The sequence below is a fragment of the Nomascus leucogenys genome, chromosome 9, assembly GCF_006542625.1.
Source record: "Nomascus leucogenys isolate Asia chromosome 9, Asia_NLE_v1, whole genome shotgun sequence".
Taxonomy (NCBI): Eukaryota; Metazoa; Chordata; class Mammalia; order Primates; family Hylobatidae; genus Nomascus; species Nomascus leucogenys.
In genome coordinates, this window is record NC_044389.1 from 98,376,408 (window position 1) to 98,392,677 (window position 16,270).

A 16,270-nucleotide genomic window follows, 5' to 3' on the forward strand; every position below is an offset into this window, starting at 1 on the left:
TATATATACAAAATATATATGTGTATATATATGGTTTTTTTTTTTGAGATGGAGTCTTGTTCTGTCACCCTGACTGGAGTGCAATGGCATGATCTTGGTTCACTACAGCCTCCACCTTCTGGTTCAAGCGATTCTCCTGCCTCAGCCTCCTGAATACCTGGGACTACAGGCAGATGCCACCACGCCCAGCTAATTTTTGTATTTTTAGTTGAAATGGGGTTTTACCATGTTGGCCAGGCTGGTCTTGAGCTCCTGACCTCAGGTGATTTGCCCACTTCAGCCTCCCAGAGTGCTGGTATTACTGGCATGAGCTACCATGCCTGGCCTTACTATGTTTTTAATCACAAAATCTGATGGCTATGATTACTACTTACTTTGGCATTATCGGTTCTTTTTTTTACTTCTGTTTTATTGAGAGGGTTACCAATCTCATTTCAGATTGTGGCGGAATACAGATAGGTGAGAGTGGAGTGATCACAAGCCCCAACTATCCAAATGCTTATGACAGCCTGACCCACTGCTCTTGGCTGTTGGAGGCCCCACAAGGGCACACCATCACTGTGAGTGCTAGTGACTGGGTGAAATGCTTCTGAGACAATAGAACCACAATAGCCTGTCCTGCATGAAAATGGAGCTCTTTTAGTAAGCAAGTGATTAGAGAAGGCTTTGATTCTACAATGAGATCACTGTTTTTCCCTAACATTTTCTCACTAGAGCACATACAATGGCATTTATAATTAATGAAGAGTGAAATCTCTTTTTTAAGCACAGGGAAAGATATACATAGAAGATAATTCTACATCTTAGAGAGAAGTGTATTCATTTTCTTAATATGAGTTGCCATCCCAAACTAGGGAAATGTCTTTTCTCAAAATTTCCAAGAGAACCTTCAATAAGGAAAAAAAGTAGAGGGGAAAGGAGAATTAAATAAGAGACAAAAATATAAAATTATAAAAATTAAAACAAAGTTAAAGGATTTGTAAGGGCCTTATCTACGTAAAGGTTGATAAAAGCTCACTGACAACCATTTTCTTTTTTCTCCTGCAGCTCACATTTAGTGACTTTGATATTGAACCCCATACAACTTGTGCTTGGGACTCCGTCACTGTCAGGAATGGTGGGTCCCCTGAATCACCCATTATAGGACAATACTGTGGAAATTCAAACCCCAGGACAATACAGTCAGGTTCCAATCAGCTGGTCGTGACTTTTAACTCAGACCATTCATTGCAAGGTGGTGGATTTTATGCTACGTGGAACACACAAACTTTAGGTAAAAGAAATGTTTGCTGCATTTGATTTTCTTTTTAGTGATGTATGTTATGATCTCATAATATGTACATTTTGTACCTACTTTACATCAGGCTTAATTCTAAATATTTGCACATGTCATCTCATGTAGCAACCCTGGTGGAATAACACAATATCAATACCTGGCATCTCTATTTTGCATGGGCAGAGACTGAGGAAGCATGGGTTGATCATTTGCCCAGATACATAGCTGATAATTCGTAGAGTCGGGATTTGAATAAAGGCAATTGAGTCCAGAAACTTTGATCTCAACACTTCATGATGCTGCCTTCATTGGCAAAAGCGTATGGCACAACCTGGGAATCTCAAGTAATAGAAACATGAGTTGGAATCCCAAGTGCTTGAAAATATCTGGAGCTTAAAAGCAGAATGCTGAGTGGTGAGCTGGGGGCAGGAAAATAAGTCCACAACATAAAGAGCCTTGGTTTATATGTTATCCCTTGAACAATGGGAAACTATTGAAGAGTTTTGAAAAGGAAGATGACAAGAGGAGATTTGTAATTTAGAACAAATGCTGTAGTGAATGGGTCCTGAGTCAAAATATGACAGATTTCATTTTAAAAGAATAGTTTTTGTGCATAGAAAGTATAAACATTGTGAAAATTCTCAGAAAATATAAGGACTTGTATCAGATACTTTATTAGGGATTTCTGTAAATCTTGTATATCACACAAGACAATTCTTTCTAGTAGAGTCACAGTTATTATGAAGCTCTTTGTTGACTGAGTCAGACTTCCCCTGGTTAACAACCACTGGCTGTTGTTGAAGTCCGAGGGGAGTTTTAGGTGAATCCCTGATTTCCAGGGGTTTCACAGCAAAAGATTCAGAGAATGCCTCTTTAACTTCATTTTATTTTGAGTTCATATTTTTCTTTGCCATCTCTTAAGTACATGTTTTAAAAGTATGAAAATTCTAGATTTTTCTTCCTTTGAATCTGTGTAATTTATTTTGATCCATCAGTCAGTTTCAATATGAATGAGCCAGATTGCTTAATAAAAGAATTTTCCCCAACTCAAAATCACTTTCTCTAGTCCAGTTAGAGTAAAGTTGCAAATGGAGTGTAGAGTAATATTCTTATGTGCGAATGGTAATAAAATACAGAACTTAGCATTGCCAGGTTACATATACTACATAGGCTCAAATAAAAATACAGCTCTTGTTTGAAGACAGGATGGAAATCTATCCTCTTTATGGCAAGGATTAGTGTTCTCGATTGAATTCAATATCATTGTAACACAACTGTAACAGCTGAAATTTTCTCTCAATTTAACTCACCTTTCCATTTATGGAGAGAGCTTGCTGTGCACCTGACTGAAAGATGATCGCTTGTAAAAAATGATGAATTGAAATCCCACATTTAGAAATGTTCCTTCTGTAGCAGTCTTGAGTTTCCACAATTACTTTTCTTGCAGATTGATGGCTTTTTACATGGCAATATTTCAGGTTGTGGTGGAATATTTCATTCCGATAATGGTACAATCAGATCCCCTCACTGGCCTCAGAATTTTCCCGAAAACAGCAGATGTTCCTGGACGGTCATTACTCACAAAAGTAAACACTTGGAGATCAGCTTTGACAACAACTTCCTAATCCCCAGCGGTGATGGACAATGTCAGAATAGCTTCGTGAAGGTTAGTACACTTGTTCATTTAATTGGAGCCAAGTTGGTTTTGTGAACATTAGTGTTTAAGCTAGAAATGATTCATTGTCGCTCAAAGTAAGAAAATTTTGCTGCCTGGATTCCTTGGATGAAAAGTGAGAAAGTGAGAAACCTCGACTGTTAGGAGTTAGAATTTCTTTTCTTTCTTACTTTTCAATAGATCCTAAAGGGAAAAATGCGCTTTATAATGTAGGGCACTGCCACAGGCAAAATTTAAAGCATGCCACAAAAGTTACGGAACGTTAAAGAAGCAGCTAATGCCAGCCTTCACCTTGGGCCTTAAGACCGCACAGTCTGAAAAAGCCATGAGAAACCCATGGAAAAATGATGGGAATGGGGCATCAGGACAGCAAGGCTCTTTCAAAATCTGAAGTTATAAATGCTGCTCGTGTGGCAGTGGCTTGTCACTTTCCACTGACTTGTGACTATGATGACTGTCTTAGAAATTCATTTCATCCGTACTGTTTTACATCTTCCAAGTTATGTCTCTAAAAGGTTGTGCCTTTTAGAGAAAGAGTGCCTTATTTCCACTGTGCCTTTCCAGTGGAAATAACACTGGTCATGTTAGCCCCTCCATTCATGTCTCTCATACCTACCACCTGCATGTTCTTCTCTGAGCTACTTAAACAATTGGCCTTTAAGTTATTCAACTGTAAAATGAAGAGCATGATTCCTTCTTTAGTAGGCCTGTTTTAAGCATTGGAGGTAATACGATGTAATAACATAGGTAGTGCTAAGTACTTGGAATTTAAAATCACTTGATGAGTCAAAGTGGCTTTTATTGTCAGTGTTATTACTTCCTATCAACTCTCAAATGTTGTTTTATATCTCATTGACCCATGCTTACTGTTTAAATGAAAATCTCATATGTGTATAACGTAAGTATATAATAAAATACATTTAATACACACTTTTCTTAATGGCTTTTTCCATGAACTAAATGAACTCTCTTCTCATGAAATGAATCAATATCAAGTATTCAGACTTAAGTAAAACTTTCAAGTGCTCCAGTTGTAAAACTGGAATGTGGAAAATGGCCTAGGCTCATTCCTTCTCTGGATTGAATGTGGGTCCCTCTGACAACATCAGGCAAGCCCAACGCTGCTGGCGAGTGGGATGGATTAGGAGCCCTGCCAAAAATAATTGGCCGTGGGAAGCGCTCATCTTCTCCTAATGGGCCTGAGATGCTTGTTTCTGCCAAGAAATGCTGTGTGGGTGGACAGAACCAGTAAAGAGACCCAGCTTCAGCAAGCAGCGCCTGCAGGAAGCCACTTAACACCTGTAAAGCTGAGATTCTCTTTACCCACCCAGAGACACCAGGGTAGGTGGGAACGGAAAAATGGGTCCCAGTCACAGAAAGGGGCCCAGTCTGGGAAGCCTCTTTGTCCCCACAGGCCAGACATGCTCCTCTTCCACCCAGAGACATTGAGATACCCAGGGGGCATTGGTAGGAGAAAATTATTATACCCTTTGCCTCCAGCTGAGAAACACACAGAGCCCCTCAGGTAGCACCAGCAAGAACTAGTGAGAGCCCTAGTAGCACTATGTAAACCAAGCAGACCAAAATTCCACCACACAGATTCTGAATATTGAAGAGCAACTGGAACTGTAGCCCACAAAATATGCAAGGCCACGTGGTAAACATAAACAGGGTGACAGCCTGCTAAAATAAAAGATTTGAATAGGACCCAAAGTTTCCTAACATAATAAATAACATGTCCTGGGTACAATCAGAAAGAACACGTCGTATCGGGACTCAAGAACATCACAACTTGAAGGAGAAAAGAATCAAGTGATGTCAACAGTGAGATAAATCAGATGTTGAAATATGTGACAAGGATGTTGAAGTAGCTTCCATAAACATGCTTCAACAATCACTGACGAGTTCTCTTGAAACAAGTAGAAAATATCAGCAAAGAAATAGTGGTTACAATAAAGAACTAAATAGAAATTATAGAACTGAAAAATACAATAACATAAAGAAAGAACATGCTGAATAGGCTCAATAGTAGCATGGAGATGACAGAGAATAGAATCGGTGAACTTGAGGGTAGAACAATAGAATTCATCCAATCTGCACAACGAAGAGAAAATAGACTGAAAAAACAAACAAACTAGATCAACACAGACTTAGGGACTCATGGACAATAACAAAAGATTCAGCATTCTCTCAAACGGAGAGGAGAGAGTGCAGCTGAAAGAACAGTCAAAGAACTAGTGGCTGTAAACTTTCCCAAATTTGGCAAAAGAAACACACCTATAGGTTCAAGAAGCTGAGTGAACCTAAACCAAGATAAACACAAAGAAATGTAAGTTCAGACATATCTTAATTAAACTTCCGAACACTGAAGGCAAACAAAAAGTCTTGAAAGCAGTCGGAGAGAATTGGGACATTACCTAGAGAGGAAGTCCAGTTAGAATAAAAGCAGATTTCTCATTTGAAACCATGGAGGCCCTAATGAATTGACACTATATTCTTCAAGTGCTGAAACAAAGGAATTGTCAACCATATATTTTATATCTGGAAAACTATCTTTCAGGAGTAAAGAGGCAATAAAAACTTCTCATATGAGGGAAAACTAAACAAAACTATCACTAGAAGACCTACCATTAAAGATGGTCAAACAGAAGTTCTTCAAACAAAAATGAAATTATTAAAGAATCTTGGAGCATGAGAAAAGAAAAAGGAACGTGGAAAAAGCAAAAATATGCGTACATACAATAGAATATCCTTTTCCTCATAAAGCTGGTGAATCATATTTAATAAAACAGGAAATGATAATGCCCTCTGATACTCAGCATAATGATATGGAAAAGTTGAAAGGGGACCTAAATGGAAATCACATTTCCACAAGTGGTCAGATGTGGATGCTGGTAGGCTACTATAATCACATAGGCATATTGTCACACCCAGAACAACCACTACTAAAACTGTGTGAAGAAATGTACAGAAAAACGCTAATATCAATCAAAATGGAATCCCCAAGAAGTCAAGAAAAGAGAAATAGAAGACCAAAAAGCAGATAAAGTAAATAGAAAACATATAATAAAATGTAGACACATAACTGATATATATCAGTATAATTGTAAATAGTTAGACCAATCACAATACAGGTTATCAAGCCAAAACATGACCTAAGTGATAATAAACTGATTTCAAATTCAACCACAAAGGTACATGAAAAGTAAAAGGATGGAAAAGGATGCCATGCAAAGTTTAACCAAAAAAAGCAGGAGTGGATATATTTATATGTGATGAAGTAGACTTTAGAGTACAGAAAATTACAACAGAAAAGAGGAATCTTACGTAATATATCAATCCACCGGGAAGACATAATGATCCTAAATGTATATGCACCAAACAACAGAGGCACAAAATACATAAAGCAATAACCGATAGAGCTAAGAAGAGAAGTAGAAAAATCTTCAGTTATAGCTGAGGACTTCAACACTCTCCTCTGAGTAACTGATAGAACAACTAGACAGATAATTGCCAAGGATATAGAAGAACTCTACAAAACCATCAGTCAATAGGATCTGATTGATATATATATATATGTGTGTGTATATATATAAATATATGTGTATATGTACATATAAATATATATGTGTGTGTGTATATATATAAATATATATGTAAAATACACCACACAGCAACATCAGAATACACACTTTTTAAGGAACTCTTATAACATTCCAAGGTAGATCATATCCTGGGACATCAAAAAACCTCAACCAAGTCAAGGAATTGAAATACAGAGTGTGTTCTTTGACTATATTAAAACTGAACTAAAAAACAAAGCAGAAAGAATATCTTATTAAGCACTGAGCTGAGCTGGAGAGAACTGAGCTGCCAAGTGTTGGAGCAGCTAATTAAAACAACAGGCCACAATGTGAGTAACAGTCCTGTCTTTCATCATTTTCTGCTGTGGTGTAAGAAGCCAAACAGGAGAAAGCTCTGTCTCCCACAGTCGTCCATTCTTTCCCATGGGAAGTGCCTGGTAAGGATCAGATGGATCAGTGTAGATGTAGAAATGGTCTCATTGCCAAGTAAGCCCCAAACAAATATGTGCAGTATCTGGGTGCTAAAAATAATGAAATGCTGGCGTAGACCTAAATGAAAGAGACAATCATATTTATGAATTGGAAGACTCAACGTAGTAAAGATGTCCCTTCTCCCCAAAATGATGGATAGGTTTAATACAATTCCTATCAAAATTTCTCCGAAGTCTTTTGTAGGCATAGACAACTTTTTCCACAACTTATATGAAGGCACAGACCCTTCAATGGCTAAAAGAATCTTGGAAAAGCAGAATAAAATGGGAGGAAGAATTCTACCTTACTATTTACCTAGGCTTACTTATCTTAGTTACAGTAATCAAGACAATGTGGTATTGGTTGAAAACCCAGATGAAAACGGAGAACCTAGAAATACACTCACACAAACATCCTCAATTGATTTTTGACAGAGGTGCATAAACATTCCAATGTAGGAAGAATGGTTTTTTCAACAAATGGTACTAGAACAATTGAACATCCACAGGCAAAAAATATGAATCTCAACCTAAATCTCACATTTTGTAGAAAACCTCACTCAAAATAGATGATAGACTGAAAAGTAAAATATAAAACTTCTAGAGAAAAAAAATAGCAGATGTCTTCAGGACCTGGAGACAGGCAAAGAGGTCTTAGATGAAACAGCAAAAGAATGATTCATAAGAGAAAAGAAAATGATAAATTTTACCTCATTTAAATTAAAAATCTTGTGCCACGTGAAGTATTTTCATGCAGTCTGTAGCCAGTCTGTTCACTTTCTTCACATAGGCAATGTACTACTATGTAAAATATATAAAGAACTCTCAAACTCAGGAGTAAAATACAAACAATTCTATTAGAATATGGGCAAAAGACATGGACAGATATTCCACCAAAGAGACTATACAGATGATAAATACCAGAAAAGATGTTGCAACATCATTAACTTCTGGAGAAGTGTGAATTAAAACCACAGTGAGCTATCACTACACACCTATTAAAAGACCAATATTTACCAATTGCATAATATTTACCAATTGCACTCTGGGCATTTATCCGAGAGAAATGAAAACTATGGTTACACAAAAAACTTGTTTATGAATCTATATAAATAGCACCTTTATTTGTAATAGTTGAAACCAGCACTAAGGCCTTTCAACAGGTGAATGGTTAAACAAATTGTGGTACTTGCTTACCGTGGAATGTAACTCCTGAATAAAAACAAACTATTCATAGATTAACAATCTGGACAAGTCACTGAGGGATTATGCCAAGTGAAAAAAGGCAATCTCCAAAGGTTACATACTCTGCTGTTCCATTTATATAATATTTTGAAATGATGGTGTTTTAGAAATGGAAAACAGAGAGCCAGAGGTTAGAGAGAAGGCAATGTAGGAGTAAACTGTGTGTGGTTATAAATAACAAGAGCAACTTAGGGATTCCTGTGGTATTGGAATTTCAGTATCTTGAATGCAATTGTGTACAACTTGTATGTAACTTAATACACACACACACACACATGAGTTCAAGTAAAACTAGGAAACTGAGTAAAATTGGTGAGTTATATCAGTGCCAGTAACCTGGTTGTGATAGTATACTATAGTTTTGCAAGATGTCAGTATTGAGGGAACTCAGAAATGTGTACAAGGAATTTCTCTGTATTATATCTTACAAATGTATGTGAATCCGCAATTATTTCAGTAAACATTTGTTTAAAAAAATAGTTGAATGATAAAATATAACCTACAACCTGACTGAATTGTATAGAACTCTAAGAAAAATCAGAAAGTTTTTGACCTGATGACAATTAAGTAACATTTTGTAGGTTCAATATAGTTTTGATGAGTCCTCTGTGATATAGCCAATGAAATGAGTTCTTGATAGTCAAGGCAGAAATGAATATTGAATAACTCTTTACCATCGTCATTACCATTATCATCATTATTATTAAACTTATGTTCCTAGGCCAAAAAGTAGAGATGTCAGATCTATAATTAATGACTTCGGAAAAGTGTAAGCACTTAAGCATTCTTGGATTCCTTCATTAAAGAACTTGAGGCTCTTTATTAAATTTTAGCCCTTCTTACTTTGCCTGTTTAGTAATGTTTGTAAAAATACAGTATATGGCCCAGGCATGGTGGCTTATGCCTGTAATCCCAGCACTTTTGGAGGCCAAGGCAGGCAGATCACTTGAGTCCAGGAGTTTGAGACCAGCCTGGGCAACATAGTAAAACCCCATCTCTACAAAAAAATACAAAAAACTAGCCAGGCATGGTTGCACGCACCTGTAGTCCCAGCTACTTGGGAGGCTGAGGTGGGAAGATCACCTGAGTCCAGAAGGTCGAGGCTGCAGTGAGCTGTGATTGTGCTACTGTGCTCCAGCCTGAGTGAGAGTGAGACCCTGTCTCAAAAACATATACATATATGCACATAATATATATATATAATTATATATAATATATATACAGATTATTAATAAATTATGTTTATAGTTTTATGAAATTTGGATAAAAAACTGTCATATACTGTTTCCTTGGATAGATTATTAGGGGTAAATCTAATTAGAGGTCATTAAGTAAAATCAAGTATGTGCATTTTTTTCCTGACATATTTATTGATCTTAGGCATTTGGCGGAATATCTGCAGTTTTGTTCTCAGTAGGTCCAGCGCCAGGCACCTCCCTTATCTAATAAATGGCTAATATAATTTGTCTTCAGTAGGATGACTAACAGCTGGATACCCAGTGCTTAAAAATCAATTGAAACAATATGGCTTTAAAGAGCTGAGAATTATTAAACCAATGCTATGAATCAGTGCTATTTCACATCTCTTCCTATGGACTGATTTCCCAATAGAAATTTTTTAATGACTTGATGTTTTATTGCTGTGGGTGAGGAATATCCTTGAAAAAAGATGTATTTGAAATGAGTGATTTTGTATCATTCCATGTGAATAAAATGTTGAATAGTCAAGTAAGATTAATACACATCCAATTACATCCTTGATTGAGATAATTCTCTGTTGGGAGAGAGGTCTTGTGCACTGTAGGATGCTTAGCAATAGTCCTGGCCCCTGCCCACTAGATACTACCCATCACACCAAGTGTGACAATAGAAAAATGCCTCCAAACCTTGCCAGAGGTCCCAAAATTGCTCCTAGTTGAGACCCCTGAACTAGGACGAGCTTCTGTGGTTAATATGTTTAATGTTTTTTTTTCCACCAAGTTATGTATATTCATTACCTAATATGCATACCTTCCTTGAGTGACTCAATATCGTAGATAACCATGATCTCTCACCTGAACTAGGGCAAAACCTACCTGACTGTTTTCCGGCATCCTTTCTGACTCCTATTTTCCGAATTGTAATGTTTTCCAAAAACCAAGCTTCCTGGTGGCTCCTTGCTGTATTGAGGACAGTGGCCCAAATCTCTAACGTGTCCTGCAGCCCCCTCTGCAGCCTTCCTCACCCCTTCCTCCTTGCTTTTCTCTCTGTTCTCTGAACTAGCCATGGCCCTTCCTGCTATCGGGATTCCCTCGGCGCAGGCTCACTTCCCCCAATTAGGTAAAGCCAACAATTATACATTCTCAACAGCCCCCTCATAATGCCTTGTTTATAGCTGGAATTTTGCATGTGAATTTATGATTCTGTGATTAATGTCTCTGTTTTTCCCTGGACTGATAAGAATTGGTTTGATTGGGAATTTTGGTGCTCAGCATTTACTTCCCAGCAACTGTTTTTTGCATAAGTATATAAATTCAGTCATTCAAGGTGGCCAGACCAATTAAGTGACAGCCCAGGTCTACTTGGGAGTTGCCAACCAAATCTTTGGTGAATACCCCACACTGACTGGATGTCAGCTTTTCGTCAAAATGGACCTTACAATTCCACACAGCCAAGAAGTGTTCTGATTTATTCCAGTTCATGCTGATTATACGTACACTTGGAATTCATGCCCACTTTCTTCATGCACCACGATGTGCCTCTTGCTTGCTGGTGTTGTCCAGCTGTGACCACAATTTGCTATCTTCCCAGGAGCAGGGCTGAGTTCCACCTGGCTGCTCCATCTCCCTCAGCACCCGGGAAGCTCGGCTAGGTCAGGGCAACTAAAAGTTAAGAGGAAACCGAACAGTGATCCAGGAAGCTGGATTTTTTTAAAAAAATCACCACCCAGCTATGCAAAAAGGAATGCCATCTCCTTAGAGAAGTCAAGAACGGGACGTGCTATTTTAAAAGCAGCTTTAAAAAAATTATTCTCAAAAGAAAATACTACAGATTTGTCCGTGTTTTGTTTACTCTTATGCTTAGTTCTGTATACATGTGAGTGCCATTATTTTGAAACCTATGTGCATTAAAATATTGATGGGAAACCCTTGAGCATTGAAGTTCTGTGTATGTCCCTGCTAGGTATGGGCAGGAACTGAGGTCGTCGACAAAGCCCTGCTAGCCACCGGCTGTGGGAACGTGGCTCCGGGTCCCGTTGTCACACCAAGTAACACATTCACTGCCGTCTTCCAGTCTCAGGAGGCACCAGCTCAGGGCTTCTCCGCGTCCTTTGTTAGCCGTAAGTAGCCCTAAGAACCAAACCCAGAGGTCTTTGAGGGAGTGTGGTTGTCACAGGCAGGCAGGAGTGGCTAAAACTGGGGGTATAGGGGAGGATGAGTCACCTAATCCCGAGAAGACACCTTTCTTCCAAATAGCAGTGAGAACAGAACTTAATTGAGAAGTGACATAAAAGCCATGAGGGGCACTAGCCAACGTCTAGAAATAAGCCTGGCACCCAGAGTGGGCTGATATTGGGCAGAAGTGCAGGTGGCTATTTAGCAAACAACCAGTGTGGCTGGCCCGTGGCACCTTGACCACAAAATCCTGTGGGGGGGCTTGAAACACATGCAGATTCCTGAGCCTCACTCCAGGCCTGTCTGAATTCAGAATTTCCAAGAGCAAGGTCTTTCATGTTTTTTTTTTTTTTTTTTTTTTTTTGAGACGAGGTCTCACTCTGTCGCCAGGCTGGAGTGCAGTGGTGCCATGTCCGCTCACTGCAACCTCCACCTTCCAGGTTCACGCCATTCCCCTGCAACCTCCACCTCCTGGGTTCAAGCTATTCTCCTGCCTTAGCCTGCCAAGTAGCTGGGACTACAGGCGTGTGCCACCATGTGCAGCTGATTTTTTTTTTTTTTTTTTGTATTTTTAGTAGAGACAGGGTTTCACCATGTTGGCCCGGATGTTCTGGATCTCTTGACCTCATGAACCACCCGCCTCGGCCTCCCAAAGTGCTGGCATAAGCCACCGCGCCCGGCCGGTCTTGCATGTTTTAACTGTCATCCAGAGGGTTCTCACGCTCAGTCAACTTTGGGATCAACTTTGGGAGCCAGTTTCTTTGGGAATGTTCAAAATTAGGAAGGATGGATCTCCTTTTCCAGCTACTGTACACTATTAGATTCGTGGGAAATGTAGCAGTTTTCAAGTCAGAGAAGCAATGGTGTGTTCCTGTTGGCTGAGTTAAATCAAGTGTAGCCACTCATGGCAAACCACTGTTTAGGGAAAAGTTTGAGGAAAGGAATTAGAGGAAGTAATACAATAGACGGGTTTTTCAGACTGAATCAGAGCGTGCTGGACAGGAAGTACTGAAAGACAACCCCAGAGCAAATCTTAGGTCTGCAGGTGGTCCACTGTGTGAGTGTACACGTGTGTACTTGTGTGCGTTTTAATGTCAATTTAAAAGGATAGAGATATTTTCATGCTTGATAGATCAGAGAGTGAAGTGGATTAACTAGTCAATGGTTATATGAAAACAAATCGTGTTAGTGGTGAAAAGCTATTTCTTTTTGTTTCGAAAACCAGGGATGCATGAAAGAATTTGGTAAGAGGTGGGATTAATAAATCCAGCTAGTTTTAAAAAGCAACCATTGTTTTGGCTAGATTACAATGGTAATGAAAATAGCAGTTTTCTAATAATAAGACATTTTAAAAACATTAATTGTGTAAAGTACTAATCAAGTGCAAATCATTTTTTATCCGTTTTATTTCTTTATCTACGTGAACCATATTCGATCTTTGCTCATTTATCCTTTCTTAATATCTTAATATTAAGGGATTTGCAGTAGATTTGCGGTAATATTTTGAGTACTCAGTGCATAAAACTCTGCAGCATTTTCTAAAAATATATAATGTTCTTATTATGCACATATGTGTGTTTTTAAATCAGAGCTTTATTCTCTTCGTTCTTGCTTCTTCCATTTGGAATATCTCAAGGAACTATGTCTATAGATAATTTAGGAAAATGCCTCTTTCCTTCACTGACAAAATAGATACATGAGAAAAAAATGGTCTGATGATGACTTTTTGTTCTCACATAGGATGTGGAAGTAATTTCACTGGCCCTTCAGGTTACATCATTTCTCCAAATTACCCAAAACAATATGACAACAACATGAATTGCACCTATGTCATAGAGGCTAATCCTCTGTCAGTGGTCCTCTTGACTTTTGTGTCCTTCCACTTAGAAGGTAAGTTTATTCTTTTAAAAAAATTGTTTAATTAACAAACAAAAATTGTATTTTTATGGTGTACAACATGTTTTGACATATGTACATGTTGTGGAGTGGCTAAATCCAGTTAAGTAACGTGTCCACTCACTCACATACTTACCACTTTTTGTGGGGAGAGCATTTAAAATCTCTCTTAGCAATTTTTAAGTATTCTGCAAGTAATCAAGTATTTCAGGTATTCAACCTTGTTATTAGCTATTGGCGCCATGTCGTACAGTAGATCTCCCGAACTTATTCCTCTTAGCTGAAATTTTGTATCCTGTGACCAGCATATCCTAAATCTCCACTCCCACATACCCTACCAGCCTCTAGTAACCAACATTCTACTCTCTGCTTCTATGAGTTCGACATTTTTAGATTCCACATGCTAGTGAGATCATGCAGTATTTGCCTTTCTGTGTGTAGCTTATTTCACTTAGCATAATGTCCTCCAGGTTCATCCATGTTGTCACAAATGACAAGATTTTATTCTTCTTTAAGGCCAAAGAGTATTCCATTGTGTATATCTACCACATTTTCTTTATCCATTCATTCACTGATGGACACTCAGGTCTATTCCATGTCTTGGCCATTGTGAATCATGCTGCAATGAACACGACAGTACAGATAATCTCTTGGACACACTGATTTGATTTCCTTTGGATCTATGCCCAGAAGTGAACTTGCTGGATCATATGGCAGTTCTATTTTTAATGTTTTGGGAAACTGCCATGCATTTTTCCATAATGGCTGCACTAATTTACATTCCCATCAAGAGTGTACAAGGAAGAGTTCCCTTTTCTCCACATCCTTGCCAAAACTTACCTCTTCTCTTTTCATAATAGCCATGGAATATAAGTTTATTCTTAAGTAAACTCTAATTGATTCCTCAGAAATGAATGAGGAGTAAGTAGAGGCAGAAGTCTAAAACTCACCATTTAAAGAAAATACTGAAAATATGTTACAGAGTAGATTTAATGTAAACGTGATTAAAATTTCATCCAATTTTTAAAGAATACAAATATTATTCTATGTATTCCATCTAGAAGTAAAAAAAATAGTGAAAGAACTTTAACAACACAAGTATTGCATAAATTGCTTAAAGGAAATGAGTCTGAAACGTTTCATGTTAACATAGCTTTTAATTTATTCACTTGCAATTAAAGTTTATACACATACGTGTGCACACACACACCCACATTCATGCACACGCAATTAACCAAACCAGTGAGAGAAACTGTCTTATTGAGTCAACATAGGTGTTCGACAAATATTGAATGAGTGAGTAAATTAATAAAATTAATATAGGCTGGGCGCGGTGGCTCACACCTGTAATCCCAGCACTTTGGGAGGCCGAGGTGGGCAGATCACCTGAGGTCAGGAGTTTGAGACCAGCCTGACCAACATGGAGAAACCCTGTCCCTACTAAAAATACAAAATTAGCCAGGTGTGGTGGCACATGCCTGTAATCCCAGCTACTCGGGAGGCTGAGGCAGGAGAATCGCTTGAACCCAGGAGGCAGAAGTTGCAGTGAGCTGACATCACGCCATTGCACTCCAGCCTGGCCAACAAGAGCGAAACTCTGTCTCAAAAAAAAAAAAATTAATATTTGTGCCCTGCTTTTAGTAAATATTACCATTGGGTGTTCTTTCTTCTGCTCCATCTTGGTCATCTTCATCTTCTCAGTCCTGACTCTTCAGTGCCTAAGTTCCTGGCCACAAGTGCCCTCTGTTCATTCTCCCACTCTAGGGAATGGGCCGTTGGCAGAGGGAACAGTAGAGATGCCGATTTGGGCTGGGCTTTGACTGACAATAGACACAACTTGGTGTTTAATGGAGGCTTTGACACAGTGGAAAGGAAATTCCTTCAAATAGATGGGTATTTTCAACCACTCATAACCGTATTCATTTTCTTTTTACATATCAGCTTTCTATTTCTAAACCACAATTTATCTGCAGATTTGTCAAGCTACCTCAGTATATTCGAAATTTCTTACTCTTGGGTTAGTCTCTCATGGCAGTGAAAAGTTACACTCTGCAAAATGTTCTATAGCATTCAACATCTGGGAAATGTATGGTTTATAAAAATGACGTGTCAGAACTCATAAATGGATAAATTTAACAAAGCTTGTCTCACTTAATCCTTTTTCCTATGACCTCACTGCCTTTTCATATATCTCTGCAGTTGTAATTTTTAGCACATGAGTTTGCTTAAAACAATGCCAAGTGTAAATCAATGTATGTCACTGTAAAAATGGAATATAAAGTGTCATCTTTTCAGCATTTGCTAGCACAAAATCCCAGTGCCATAAAAAGATGCCCATGATATATGAAGGCTTGAGGGAGGGTAAAATAGTTTGTATAAGATGATCCAATTTTCTTTTTAAAATAACATGTGTGGGAATAAAATCTATAAGGCTATTAACCAGTACATTAAGAGTTGTCACCACTGTGTGATAGATTTATTCGAGATGCTTATTTTCTTCTTTATAGCTTTTGTGTTATTTTTATAATTAGGACAATTATTTTAATAGCAGGGGAACAACATGTGGCTTGAATATTGTGTTTGTGCTCATTAAGTTAAATAAACAGTGCATCTCACAAGACCGTATCATTCAGACTAAGAAAGGAGACTCTAGTAATTGTACTACAAAGCCACAGAAAGCACTGCTGATACCAGTGGTATATATATTATTAGAAGAGACCCTATTGTGACCTGAGACAGCTCCCTGAGCT

At 38.2% G+C, this 16,270-nt stretch overlaps 1 protein-coding gene across 1 annotated transcript in view; it reads left to right on the plus strand.

The window, feature by feature from the left end:
* The window catches only part of CUBN (cubilin), a 301,694-nt gene that overhangs the window by 229,260 nt on the left and 56,164 nt on the right, over positions 1 to 16,270 (plus strand). Inside the window, exons 52-56 of the mRNA XM_003257683.2 lie at positions 439 to 560; positions 1,048 to 1,273; positions 2,755 to 2,942; positions 11,413 to 11,569; positions 13,365 to 13,514. Of these exons, the coding sequence (XP_003257731.2) occupies positions 439 to 560; positions 1,048 to 1,273; positions 2,755 to 2,942; positions 11,413 to 11,569; positions 13,365 to 13,514 (843 nt within the window). The remainder of the gene's footprint in view (positions 1 to 438; positions 561 to 1,047; positions 1,274 to 2,754; positions 2,943 to 11,412; positions 11,570 to 13,364; positions 13,515 to 16,270) is intronic.